Below are 14,217 nucleotides of genomic sequence, written 5' to 3'. Positions count from 1 at the left end.
AAGAGATAAATGGGAAGGTAGGTAGACAGATAAAGAAATATATTTTACGTAGTGAAAAAGACAGATGAAAAGGATAGACTCCAAAATGTTAATAACATTCATTCTGAGAGCTAGAATTATGCATGTTATTTTTTCTCTTTATATTCTCAAAATTTTAGTTTCATAAATATGCATGGTTTTGTAACATGAAAATATAAGTTATTTTTAATTTTTAAAAAAGACAATACTGGATAGCATTACAAAGCTACCTTTATTAATTAATGAAGGACAGAGTATCATCCAGAAACTATTTTCAGAATATAATTAGCTTTTTCGTCCTATAAGAAATAGTAACAGTAAGAAGTTCACACAACGTACAGTCAAGTGGGCTCAACGCTGAGGTGTGGGTAGTAATCTAGTCTAGAAGGCAGAGTACTTTGTGTTGCTAGGATCCGGGGGGCTAATGTAAGGAAAAGGAAGTACTTTTTTGAAAAGCTTAAGCACATCCCTTAGGGTCTGCCCACCGATACCCTGACTCTGAGTTCATTCAAGTGGAGACCACACCAGGGAGGGGCCTTTACCTGAGTGGCTTGTGCCAGGGAGTCCTGAGTGACTTTGGTCAGTTTCCGTAGGTATCGGCCATAAAGCACAGCAAGGATGGATATTGGAGGCACCACGCTCAAAACGAAAGTGGCCAGATTAGGGGAGACAAAAAACTGTCAAAAACAAAAGCCAAAAGGTATTGGGTTACACAGAGTAGCAAGACATTCTCACTGCCCACTCTAAGTGGGTGTGTGTTGAAATTAACAGGCAGGCTTAAAGGCGCTGTCTCAAAATCGTACATCCAGTTTTGGAAGAACTTTTCAAACATTTTCAATCTTCACAAAGCCCCATGAATATTCAGCCTGCCACACAGGAGTGACGTGACAGAGAGCTGCTGAAGCAAGGGTGGGGCTCTTTTACCCTCCACTGCTGCACCACTACTGGCACAACGCAGGACGAGTGCTGTGTCAATGAGGCCGCGCTGCTCAACGACAGAGGAGGGGGCAGGATGCGAGTGGAGGAGGGGGGCCGTCTTCTGCTCCACGCTGGCCAGACCACACCAGGAGTCCTGCATTCAGGTCCAGGTCAAGGGCTCTGAACAACCTGAGCAATGTCCCACCGAAATGACTCAGGTGGCAGCAAGACCAAAAACGCCCACATCATATGACAAAGTTGAAAGAGGACTTGGCAGGGGGTGTAACAACCAAGTTAGAGCTGTTTCCGCGGCTCAGAGGGCTGGAATCTCAGTCGGATGGATCTGGACTCAACAAAAGGAGGAGTTTCCTAACAACTGGAGTTGCTCGAAGGGGAAGTAACACAGTGGGGTTTTCCCGTAGCCAACCCTGCAATTAGGTGATTGTATTTTAAATGGTACTAGCATCTCTTCAACAAATTATTAATTATAAAATAGTATCATCAGTACAAGGCTCTCCTAAAATGCTGAGGAAAAGCTGCAGACTGAAATGTAAAGGACGAAGCACGCAATCATTCACTTATTTACTCATTGGTTGCCTAATGCCTTCACGCGGCGAACACTATTCTAGACACCTGGGAGATAACTGACCCACGTGGAGCTTCATCCAAGGGGACAGCAAAGGTGAGAGTCGGAGAGCAAACAGGTGAGAGAGAGAGAGAGAGAAACCACAGGGTGATGTGGTCTTGGAAGAGCAAGTACACAGAGGCCCTGAGGCAGCAATGAGCTCAGCACCTTGATCTAAGGGACGACCCACCCTGAGCAGACAAGCAGATGCTGGGACGGCAGTGGCCACAGGACACATGCAGGGGCAGCGAGGCACCCAGGCAGGTCTCAACACAACACAGCCCAAGCAAGCCCTCTGCACGGGGGGCAGGAGCATCCCTCGGTGCTCCCCAGGCCCTGGGGATGGGCTCAGAACCCTGCCTCCCTGTGCTCGGGTTCCATGCTTAGAAATAACCTTCTGAAGAATATCGCAGGGTGCTGTCATGCAAGGAGCGCTGGAGTATCAGGAACACACATCTTAATGGTGGGAGGTAGACCCCCAAACGTAGATTACCAAACTGGCAGTATGGTACAGACATTATTAGGTTCTTGGGAGCAGGCTTACCATAGTCAGGTCCAGGGAGCCCATGAGAAACAAAGTACACTTCTGTTCCTCCGGAGCTAAAGGCCAGGTCCCAGGGGATGCCCCCTTATGAGGCCCTGTTACGAGCTGAGTGTTTGTGTCCCCCCCAAATTCATATGCCTTAAGCCCCCATGGGGCTGGACTTGGAGATGGAGCCTCTAAGGAAGGAGTTAAGGTAAAATGAGGTTATAAGGGTAGGGCCCTGATCTGATAGGATTCGGGTCCTTAAGAGAGGAGACACCAGTGAGTCAGCTCTCTCCCCACAAGCACGGGGGAAAGGCCTTGTCAGCGGAGCACACAGCGAGAGCATGGCTGCCCACAAGCCAAGAGAAGAGGCCTCAGAATGCACCTACGTTGTCAGCACCTTGATCTGGGACTCCCAGACTCCAGAACCACGGGAAATAAACTTCTGCTGTTTGAGCCCCCAGATGTGGTACTTTGCTATGCAGCTCAAGGTACTAAGGCTCCCTCCCTCTGATGAGCCACCTGCCCTACACTGGGACTCTCTTCAACTGCTACAAAAAGAGCTTCCCAGCTCTTCCTGAGCCCCAGACTATTAATATCTGGAAACGGTGCTTTAGTTCAGGAGGGCCCTTCTCCCAGAGTTCTGCTTCCCTCTTGGCGGGGCATACATAAGATTTCAAAGCTGTCTTCCATTCTGTGCGTCAGATCTTACAGGCTCAACATACCCTTCTGCTCTGGACTGAATGCTCTGCGGGACACAGGACAGAGACCCAAGCTTTCCCACCTGTGAGAAAAGATCAGTCACCATCCTCATTCTAGGGGTCTAGAACTGCACTAAGATGACAGCCTCTCACAGCTACTGAGCACCTGAAATGTGGCCAGTGTGCTGGGGAACTAAATCTTACATTTTATTTAGTTTTAATTAAAATTTAGGGCTTCCCTGGTGGCGCAGTGGTTGAGAATCCGCCTGCCAATGCAGGGCACACGGGTTCGAGCCCTGGTCTGGGAGGATCCCACATGCCGCGGAGCAACTGGGCCCGTGAGCCACAACTACTGAGCCTGCGCGTCTGGAGCCTGTGCTCCGCAACAAGAGAGGCCCCGATAGTGAAAGGCCAGCGCACTGCGATGAAGAGCGGCCCCCGCTTGCCACAACTAGAGAAAGCCCTCGCACAGAAACGAAGACCCAACACAGCCATAAATAAATAAATAAATAATAAAAAAAAAAAATTTAAAATTAAAAACTGATACTCCATTTCTATTCAGTTATCGGTAAAGTTCTAAGTATGTCTGGGAATTTGGGTATGTTAATATACTTTTTCAACCACAAATTTTATGAAATCTAAATACAGATCCGGTATTCCCAATGAAAATTTAGCATCCAGATTCAGATGTTCCGTAAGTATAAAATACACACTGTATTTTGGGGGCTTCCCTGGTGGCGCAGTGGTTAAGAATCCGCCTGCCAATGCAGGGGACACGGGTCCGAGCCCTGGTCCGGGAAGATCCCACATGCCGCGGAGCAACTAAGCCCACGTGCCACAACTACTGAGCCTGCGAGCCACAACTACCGAAGCCCGTGCGCCTAGAGCCCATGCTCTGCTACAAGAGAAGCCACCGCGATGAGAAGCCCGTGCACCGCAAAGAAGAGTAGCCCCCGCTCGCCGCAACTACCTGCACTAAGCAACGAAGACCCAAAAATAAAATAAATAAATTTATTAAAAAAAAACACACACTATATTTTGAAATCTTAATATGAAAAAATAATATGAAATATCTGACTAACAATTTTTATATTAAACACATGTTGAACTGATAATATTTTGTTTATATTAAGTAAAATTATTAAGATTAATCTCATCTCACCTTTCTTTTTATTTATTTTTTATTTTTTAATTTTTTTTTGGCCACGCCACGCAGCTTGTGAGATCTTAGTTCCAGTTCCCCGACCAGGGATTGAACCCGGGCCCACAGCAGGGAAAGCACGGAGTCTTAACCACTGGACCGCCAAGTAATTCCCTCTTTCTGCTTTTTAAAACGTGGCTACTAGAAAATGTACACTGGCACACGTGGCCTGCACTACATTCCTACCGGCCAGCCGCGCAGGTCTGAAGAGACCCCTGGTGTGAAGAAGGGAGCTGGACTCAGCCCCCAGCTAAGGATGGGACATGGGCCTGGGGGGAGCGGGCTCCCCTAAAGGAGGGCAGAGCTGCCTGCATGTAGGAGGGGACCTGCTCCTGACAGGAGGAGGAGAGGAAACGAGACCTCGGTCCCGTCCAGATGGCAGTGGCAGCTTCCTCCCTCTGGGGACGGAACTGGCGCCGCTCCTCTGACCCACGCTCAGCACCCGAGGGCCCTCCCAGCCCCGTCACACGTTCTCCGAAAGCCCAGGCAACAAGGTAGTTTTTCTCAATGCAACGGTCCGTTCTCCAGACAGGAATTCACTGCGGACAAGTGAAGGCGCAGGTGCCACCAAGGAAGCGGCTGCTCCAGGTCCCCGCCGCCTCTGCGACAGCGATGATCACCGGAGCGCACCTCACGCCTGAGAGGGCACGGGCCGAGCCCCGGCCGCAGGGAGCCCCGGCAGCCGGGCCGACGTACCATCATGGCAACGCCAATGGAAGCCTGGGCTCCGGCCCTGAGCCCGTCCGAGAGGTTCTCGGTCACCGAGCGCCCCAGCAGGGCCGCGTCCGAGGACAGGCGGTTGATCAGCTCTCCGGTGCGCGTCTTGTCAAAGAAAGCGACCTCCTGCCTCAGAACCGAGGAAAAGAGCGAAGCTCTCAACCTATTCACGATGCGCTGACCTGCAAGGCAAAGAGCACTGGCGTCGGCTTGGGCTCAGCCGCTGACACGCAGCCGCGCGGCCCGAGGTCGGCGCCTCTTCTGAGCCGCAGCCCCGGAGGCCTGTCTGGGCCGGCTCGGGGGCGGTGGGAGCCGGGCGCACTGACCGGCGCGCGCTGGTGACCAGCACCGATCTCCTCTGGGTGCCCACGGCCCGAGGATGCCGAGGACAGGATACAGCGGTAAACGGAACGTGACCAAGAGACTTCTGCAAAGTACAGCTTACAGAGAAGCTTTACGACGTTAACTTCTCAAAAGCTAATTTTGCTTCTCCTTCGCAATCCTTTCCTGGATTGAACTTCAAATGGCAAGAACTGGTGAATTATCTACAGAGTATTTCATCGGCTAAATGGCCAGCAACCGACTCGGAGTCGGGTGTCCCGGGCTCTAGCGTCACTGTGCTGTCACCACCTACTAACAAGCAGGCCTCACAGTGACACCGACCGCTATCGCCCGGCTCCGCCTGCAGGGGCGGCACAGTGCGGGGCACGTCCCCGGCTTTGTGGCCGCCTCACTCAAACCTCCCGGAAGGCACACAGGCGACTGCGCTCCAATTCACAGGAGAGGAGGGTTGAGCACAGAGCACGTGATCTACAACCATCCCCAGCCCAGTGTTGGCCCTGTCCCCCGCGGGGTGGAGGAACAGAGGACAACATGGGGACCGGAGCACAGGGAACCCACGAGGTCCGCCCCCCCACCCCACGTGGCCCAGGAGGAGGGTCGTGGCACCTGACGTCTGCATGAGGTAGACGCGGACGGCGTTGGCCGCGGCGCCGCACAGGAACACGCCGCCGAGCGCCAGGCAGAGGCTGGTCAGGCTGGAGCTGTAGTCCGCAGAGGGGTTTGTGTAAATGACGTCGATTATCTTCCCCAGGAAGAAGGGGGCGGACATGGTGATGACACTGGACACCGTCAGAAACCCAACTGCAGCTGGAAAACACAAGCAACTCTCCGGTTCATCGGTGCTTCGGCCAAGGGGCAGGGTGCTGAGTTCATCACGCTTCTTTCCTGAATAAACTTTTCAGAGCATGTGATGCTCTCAGATGCTGGGAGTCTCCTCCCTTTAGCTCCTGGACCCCTGACTAAAGGGAAGAACTGAGTAGGTTCTGGGGCCAGATCAGGCAGGATGACTGTAAGGGCACTGATCGTCCCCAAGTATCCAGACAAGACGGCTTTTGCTTTACCCTGGTCTGTTGCTCTCTTCTTCCCCAGGAATAACTGACAGCTAACCACAAAAATCCGTTCCAGCCTCCCTCCCGAGATGATATTTTTCCTACATTCGTGCTATACATTGTTATTCCCTGGCATCTAACTGTATCTTAGCTTGAAGATCAAACTATGCAGGTAAAGCTCTTGATTATGTCTAATATTTCAAAACACTTGAACCTTTGGAAAGCAGTTACGGGCAGCCATTACACATGTGATACATTCCTTCTTAATATTATTGCTCTGGGAAATAAAGTACCAGAATATGAGCATGATATAAAAATATGTAAGAACACAACTGTTCACGCTCCTTAAAAACAAAAGACAGAGGGCACAGTATCTTTTCAGAAAAGAAAATATCGAGAGAATCCAATTAGGAACAACATGTATCAGATAACGACATTCCTAATAAGAAGAATGCAAATTTACGCTACAAAGATGTATCAGTTTTCATCTAATGATTGGCAAAGATCAAAGAGTTTGACAGCACCGTGTTCGTGAAGCTGTGGGAAAAGAAGCATTTACACTGTTAGTGGGTGTGCAAACTGGTACAGTTGCAATGGCAGAGCGATGTGATCTTATCAGTCAAAACGTAAATGCACATTCCCTTTCATCCACCAATTCTATCTCTAAGAGTCTCACTTACAGATACACTCCCACATGTGTATGCAAAAAATGTACACTCAAGGGTGTTCATTATGACATTGCTTATACCAGCAAAAGATTCAAAATATCCTAAACGTTCATTAATGGAGAAAAATTAAATCAATTATGGAGCGTTTATTTAATAAATATTATGCAGTCGTTAAAAAGAACGAGGTGAGTCTATAGGAAGCAACATGAAGCCATCCACCAAGATACACTGTTAGTGAAAAAGCCCAGGACACAGATGTTAACATCTGTGGGACTTTTTTGCTTGTTGGTTTTCAAGTTCATGAATGCACAGAATAACTCCAGGAGAGTAACAAGAAACAAGTAACAGAGACTCCTTCCGAAGAGTGGCATCGAGTGACTGGGGCAGGGCGCGTGCCACTGTGCACCTTCTGAGCTTGGTCCCGCTTGGGGCCCAGCTAGCGCCATCACTGGAGAATCAATGGCGAGAACCCCAAGTGGACACAATGTGGGTTGAGCCCTGGGGAATGGGCGCTCCCAACACCCTGCAAACAGCTTCTCTATCTGTGTCTTGCCTACTGCTCACACTTCAGTGAAAGGCTTTACTTTCACGGAACGTTAATAAAAAGAGTAGAGAGCGAACTCAGGGTTAACCTGTTGTTCAGTTGGCAGAGCTCTAGGAGGCGTGTGAGCCTGACTTAAGTCAGGAACATTGCACATACTCTCTCCCCTTCTGGGGGTCTTCTAATGGCCTCCCCTCAAGGAGGCCTGCTCTGCAACCCTATCTGTTAATACAGACCCAAACACAGCAGCCTCGCCCTTCATTCTCCTCCCAGCACTTCCCAACGCTTCACTTGTCTACTGTCTCTCTCCAGTAGGATAAAAGATTCCTGTCTGTTTTGTTCACTGTTATATCCCCACTGCCTACAGGGAAAGGTACATAGTAAAAGCTCAATAAATATCTGTTGGATGAATGAACAAATAAACTGAACTTTGGCAAAGGAGGCATGAAAGCGTATCAGAATTCGACAACAGCCTAAAGAGAATCGTAAGATCTGGTGGCTCAGGAAGTCTGTGTGGCAATGACTCCTTTACCGGAGCCAGAAAGCCCATGTGACTGGCTGAAAACCCCTTTATCACAACCGAACTGCATAATGTGAACCTGGCCAAGGGCCATTTCCTTCTGCTTTAAGACCTGGGGTCTTGTTTCAAAACGCCGTGTTCCTGATGACAGTGCTCAGAGGGACTGAAAGCCCGAAGGGTGTAGGAGGCAAGTGTAGCTCGGGTTCTGCAGGGCACGGTCACGGCAAACGGGCTGCTCCAGAAAGCAGTGGCCTGGGGAGCCGGGGATTAACCCGAAAGGCCTGTTTCATCTGTCATCAGCAGCCAGCTTCTCTGGTCTGTTTCTTCCCTTCGGCAAATACTTCCGTAAGTGTAATGTATGCAGAGTGCCATCAAGGTCCATCTCTCCCTCCCGCCTCTAGTTTTCAAACTCAAAGTTACAACTCCAAAATAAGAACCTGTATATCATGAACACACACTAGTTCTTACACAGTAATGATAATGATTACAAAGAGAAAGGAATTTGGCTGAATCAAAATTCGTTCCAGGATCTCCCCTCTCTTTCCTTTTAATTAAAAAAACAAAAACAAAGAACGATTGACAGCTTGTCTTATTGCCATTTGCCTCTTTCTTCTATAAGTTGAATGTATACAACAGTTAATTTTTTTTTCAGCATTGGGTTAGCTGGATTCCTGTTAAGGTCTTACTACATAGCACCATCTCGGACATTCATGAATCATGTAGATTTGCGCCACAACTATCATCTCTGATTCCTCCCCAAACCTGACAAGCCAAGTATACCATAATCCTTCCAGAAACTCTTCTCCACCTTTTCTCCATGGTTAAGCATCTTGCTTGCTCCTATCCTTGCTTGATGGGACCCAAGCAACTGTTACCTGTCTCTTGACAGGTATCTTCAAGTATCTTTCCGTTACCCTCATTCTACTGCATCACAGCATTCAGAGAATGAGAGAAATCTCCTCCAAAAGAAAGGGGATGGAAAACCTGAAACGGAGGCTGTTGGAGAAGGGCTGTGGCAGGTAGACAGCTCCTGGACAGACAGGTCTGGGGGGCGGAGGAGGCTCTAAAGCATGTCTATCGCCACTGGATACGGGACACTGTGCTGGGCAGGTGCAGCTACCCCCATGTCACTCAAGGACTAAGGCACCAACCATCCACCACTCTCTGAAGCATTTGATATGCACTCTCTCCAGCAACGCTTTTATCACCCTCATTTTTTTTCCAGAGAGGAAACTCAAGCACAGAGAGGTGAGGGAGCTTGCCCAAGGCCACCCAGTTCATACACTGCAGAACCACATTCTGAGACAAAGCTCGTCTTCTTCATCTTCCCACATTCCAAGCCGAGAACACAGCAGGGGCCTCACCTGGGGGTGAGGGCAGCCAGGGAGCAGAAAGGCTGCAGGACAAAGCTGGAACAGGGACTCTGGGGCAGAGAAGTACTGAGAAATAAAGTGGAGGCATACTAGGCTGCGGGTTCTAAAGTAGAACAGGGACTCTGCAGCAAGGCAGGCCTAAAAGGGCCTCGGGCTGGGGAGTGAGACAGTCACATCTGCATTTTACATGATCCACTCTGGCAGCAGAGTGAAAAGAAAGGACCCGAGGCTCCCCTGATCCAGGCGAGAGGGGAACTGGGGTGAAACGGGGAGGGGCAGAGGGGATACGGACGGTGACAAGGACTGCAGATATTTTTAAGAACTAGATTCTACAGGACCTGAGAGTTTCAGATTTGGGATGCATGCTGGGAAGGTCAGTTCTGAAGTTGGGACCGACAGGGTCAGTGCCCTAGCTCTGCCATCTAGCTGTTTGACCTTGAGTGGGTCACTCAAACTCCCTGTGCCTCAGTTTCTTCATCTGTCAAATAGCAATAAAAAGAACCCCTCCCTCACAGAAATGTTGTGAGGAGAAATTACACACACACACGTAAAGCCTCTGGCCCAGTGCCCAGTATCTAGTAAACAGTAAGTATCCGCTATTATCTATATTACAGCCGTCACCGCAAGGCGTCAGGAATGACCCGTGTCCCTGCCAGCAGCTCCACTCTCTGACGGGAGGGACAGAGGAGGAAAGGAGTTTTCTGTGTCCACAGGGAACAAAGGAGTAGAGGCCCGGTGCAGGTTCGAGGCTGAGGTGAAGGAGCCTGGCATCTAGCTAAGCTGGACAGGGCAGGAGGTGAAGGGGGCTGACAGCCAGCAGGAAGCGGAGGGTGAGGAAGCCTCGCAGGCTCGTGGAGTGACCTGGAGAACAAAGGTCTGGGCAAGGCCAGAGCATCGGGGTTGCCTGTGACCCAGTGCTCCTGTCCAGCAGACACGCGATGGGTGCCGCCCACAGAACTTAAAATCTTCCAGCTGCCACATTTAAAAGAAACAGGTAAAATTAAGTTTAATACCATATTTTATTTGATCCAATATATCCAAAATATTAATCAATATGCGATGAACATTAAAAAGTAAAGAAAGTTCACATTTTTTTCCCCGTACTAAGTCCTTTCAAAATCTGGTGTGTGTTTCCGTCTTGAATCAACTCCGACTAGCAGTTTCGCAGCACAGATACAGAACGTTCATGCTTTCTCTGCCACGTGGTACTTCCGTAGGGCTTTCTGGAGCAGTCTCCATTGCGGAGGCTCAGCCTAACTGTCCCACCAGTGCTGGCCTTGTCAGACCCTCTGTCCCGACTTAGGCTGCAGGAAATAGGCTTCGCCCTCTCCTTGCTTACCGCACCCACTGGTTTCACCACTCTGTTCATTTTGGTCACGTCACGGTCTATCTCCATAAAATGTAACTACAAATGCAGCAAAACCTCCTGGCGGGCATCAGGTTCTGAGAACTGTCCTCTTCTCAAACCACACAAGCCCTTATCAGTGTTTAACTGAACACCCTGGGGGTGGAGGGCTGGACGCACACCTGCCACATCTGACCAGGGACCTGCCTGCAAAGTGTGAGCAAGACAAGCTCCTCTGCACCGGGCCCGCCGCACAGAGACCCTCCATCGGCGCCTCACGGCCCCCTAAGACCCACAGCTCCCTCCTAACTCCCAACTCCACGCACGGCGCACCCCGCCTCTAACTCACTGGGAGCCCCAGCAGCCGCTTCTATCTGCCAGGCCCGGCAGGACGGCTCTGACCAGTTACCTCTTATCCCATCAGCCCACAGGGGCTCCTCAGTGAGCTCCTCCTGTGACCAAGGTGATAAGATGAAGAATTATCAGTGAAAAAAGACTGCAGAGCAACCTTTTAGGCCACAGCTGTTGGAAGATATCTGCAAATTCCTACACAAAGTGAGACACAGGGAGGAGGGGCCGCGGAGATCATCGAGGACTGTGGTTCCTTTAGGAGAGAAATGGAAATGACTGCTCTCAACAGATACCTATACACATTTCAAATGGCAGACCCTGTTTTTAAAGTTTCTGCCACAAATCACTTAAGATCAAAGTTTTCTGGTCACACAGTTCAGGCAGCATGCTCACCAAACTACTGAACACAGATGAAAACACTGTTATTCAAACGTACAGCTGAATTTTTGGAAAAGGATTTTTGTATTCCTTTTTCTAAAAATTAACAAATTAACATTGGAATTCCTTCTCTTCAACTCAGCTTTTTTTGGCCTCTTGATTTAAAAGTACACACACACACACACACACACACACACACACACACACACACACCTTTGCTCTTTATTTCCAGTTGCAGAGATGTGCCGGCTTCTGAGGCCGCTCTTACAACGACAAGTTACAAATTAATGGTGACCCCCCTCAACGTTCTCTCAATCTTTCAAATGCCAACATCCAGAGGGGCTGCAATATATTATATATAATAACTTCTGAGGAAACCGTACGTCCTAATAAGGAGCTTTCATCATATTAAATACAATAGCTATTTATTACCTGTTTAAAAGGTGGGAAAAAATTAACGTACCAACCCCAGACTTATTTCCTCAAATTATACATTCACAGTGATTCAATGCAGCAGATCTAAATAGCTCCCCTTCTTAAAATAAAAGGAGATACAGCTCTTCTCCTGTTTAAGGCTGTCTTCTCAGCATGCTAGCAGGCAGGACACGTGGGACCGGGCAGGAGGGTACAGGGACGGTGATCACGGGAGAGGCAGGGCTGGGCCACCCACTGTGGCCAGCATGTGTGGGTGCCACGGGGCCCGACACCTAAAGACCTTCTTGACATCTAAAATTTCAGAAACAAAACAAAACTAGATTTCCTTACGCTTACTTCTAGTTACATATGGGAATGACGGACACACCCCTCAGGGCTCAAGGTTTCTAAACTCAGGCCTCCCTCTGGGTCTGGTCGGACTATCACTTATTCCTTCTCGGAAGGCCCCCTGAGCCCTGCTCCGTACCACACACACAGGCTAAGGACTAGACACAGAAAGACGAGGCAGACACAGCCCCTTTCCCAAGCAGCTCACAATCCAGTGAGAGCTCCTAGCCTCAACATTTTCTTTTAAAAGAGGAAAAAGGAAAAAAACTTTATTTCCATCAAAATACACGCACAACCGACTGAGCGATGAGATAGTTCTCTTTATACCTCAGTAATACCAAGAACCCCCCTAAACTGTAACAGTCAGTGACAGGTATAAATGTTCCCACTCTACTGCCCTCCTCCACGGCACCAACCTGCCCTGCATCACAAATAGCTCTCTAGGACTATCCTTCCTAAAGCAATGGATTTGTAACCAAAAAAGGTGGGATTCTCACCTCTTTCAAGCCTAAGAACCTCACAAGCCCTCTTTGCAAGCCCGCATCACATGTGCAGTTTTATCTCCAGTCACAGGATCTTTTCATCAATGTTTCTCCCCCACTAAGCCGCAAGCCCCAGCAGGAACGGGCACCATGTTTCTTCCGCTCATCAGTGGAACCCAAGGGCCTAGCACACAACGAGACTCAATAGTTATTAAAGAAACGAAGACTTGGAGAAATCTCAAAACCTCTGAGATCTTACAAGGCCCTTGCATTTAAACATTTCTCCATTTATGGCTAAAATGACAAGCTATACAAAAATCTGTTTATCTGGATTTTGTTTCTAAAAATATTCATTTTGATTTTTTCTTAAAAATTACTCAATTATGATTTAGTTGGGTTATGATTTACAGTTTCTCAACACTTCTGGAGCTTACAGATCACTGATCATGGCCAGTGTTGACTCTTCTGAAAAGAACTTAGTAACTTCCTGCCTACCACCCAGAAGACAAAAAGCAGGGGACAAACCTGAAAAGTTTACACTGTTTTGCTTCACAGAGTAAAAGTATTGTTGGCTGCTTAATAAACTTGCCTGAAGCACGCACATATGACAACATAGGTTTATCCGGGGCTAGGATTAATTTTACAAAGCTAGGGGGAGAAAACCCAGGTCATTCTGAGAACGCCGGCAAAGTAAAAACGGAACAGACCCGAAGACTGCAACACTGAGATGCCGCCCCACTTGTATAATATGTATCAAGATAAGAAAACAAACATTAGCTCTGGGAGCAGATTCCCGGCGGGCCTGCCGGCTCCACACCGCTACAGCAGGCGCGCTCGGTCCGCACTCCAGGTGGGGACGCCCAGGTACAGGCACCCCGTCCTCCTCACCGTTTCCAGTGGCCCCGGGTCCCCCTGCCGCCCCCGCAGTGCCCCCCTCGGCGGCCCTGGACCTCGCGTGTGTAAGGTCGCGGTGACCGAGGGGAGGGGACGGGGGCCCTACCTGCCAGCCTCCGGCGCTCGGGCTGCGCCAGCCTTAGGAGCTTCTGGGCCTCCGAGCGCCCGGCAGCCATGGGCCGCTGCAGCGGGTCGTGTCCGGGGGTCGCCGCGGCCGCAGGCAAGGCCGGCTCGCGCAGCCAAGTCTCGCCGCCGCCCCGCGCGACCGCCGCTGGGCCGCCGGGGAGCGCGGCGCGCGGGGGCCGGGGGACGCCGGACCCGGCGAGCGCCCCGCACCTGGAGGGCCCGGAGGGCCGCGCCCACAGCGCCAGGAGCCGCGCCAGGCCCGCGCCGCCCGCGGGGCTGCCGGGACCCCCGCCCAGGCAGCGGCCCACCCGGCACCGCGGGCCTCGCGCGGCTTCGCCACCCTCGAGGAGCGGCGGCCCCGCGTCCCCAAGCCGCGCCGGCGCCAGGCGCGTCGGCGGCGGCCGGGTCCCGGGGGCGCGGGCGGCTGGGCCCCGCCTCAAGAGCAGCCGCAGGGGCCAGGCCGGGGGGCCGCGCATGGCGCCGGGTCCGAACTTTGCGCCTCGGTCCGCAGCCTCTCCTGTGCTCGCCGCCGCCGCTCGCCGGCTTGGACCACCGCCCCGGCGCCCGCCCCATCCCGGCCCGCGCGGCCCCGCCCCGGGGCGGCGAGCCCGGCCCCGACCACCCTCGGGCGCCCCGGCCCGCAGCGCCCCCAACCGGGCGGCCCAGCGACGGGCGCGCCG

The 14,217-nt window shown here is 51.1% G+C and overlaps 1 protein-coding gene across 1 annotated transcript in view; it reads right to left on the bottom strand.

The window, feature by feature from the left end:
- Positions 1-14,103, bottom strand: part of ABCB10 (ATP binding cassette subfamily B member 10) — a 32,649-nt gene extending 18,546 nt beyond the window's left edge. The window contains exons 1-4 of the mRNA XM_061182842.1: positions 13,518-14,103; positions 5,655-5,855; positions 4,686-4,888; positions 561-695 (exon numbers count right to left, since the gene is read on the bottom strand). Of these exons, the coding sequence (XP_061038825.1) occupies positions 561-695; positions 4,686-4,888; positions 5,655-5,855; positions 13,518-14,013 (1,035 nt within the window). The 5' untranslated portion in view covers positions 14,014-14,103. The remainder of the gene's footprint in view (positions 1-560; positions 696-4,685; positions 4,889-5,654; positions 5,856-13,517) is intronic.
- Between the last annotated feature and the right edge of the window lie 114 nt (positions 14,104-14,217).

This window comes from Eubalaena glacialis, chromosome 1 (assembly GCF_028564815.1).
Source record: "Eubalaena glacialis isolate mEubGla1 chromosome 1, mEubGla1.1.hap2.+ XY, whole genome shotgun sequence".
Lineage (NCBI taxonomy): Eukaryota > Metazoa > Chordata > Mammalia > Artiodactyla > Balaenidae > Eubalaena > Eubalaena glacialis.
The sequence above is the reverse complement of the archived record's forward strand: the minus strand, read 5'-3'. Positions and strand labels throughout refer to the sequence as shown.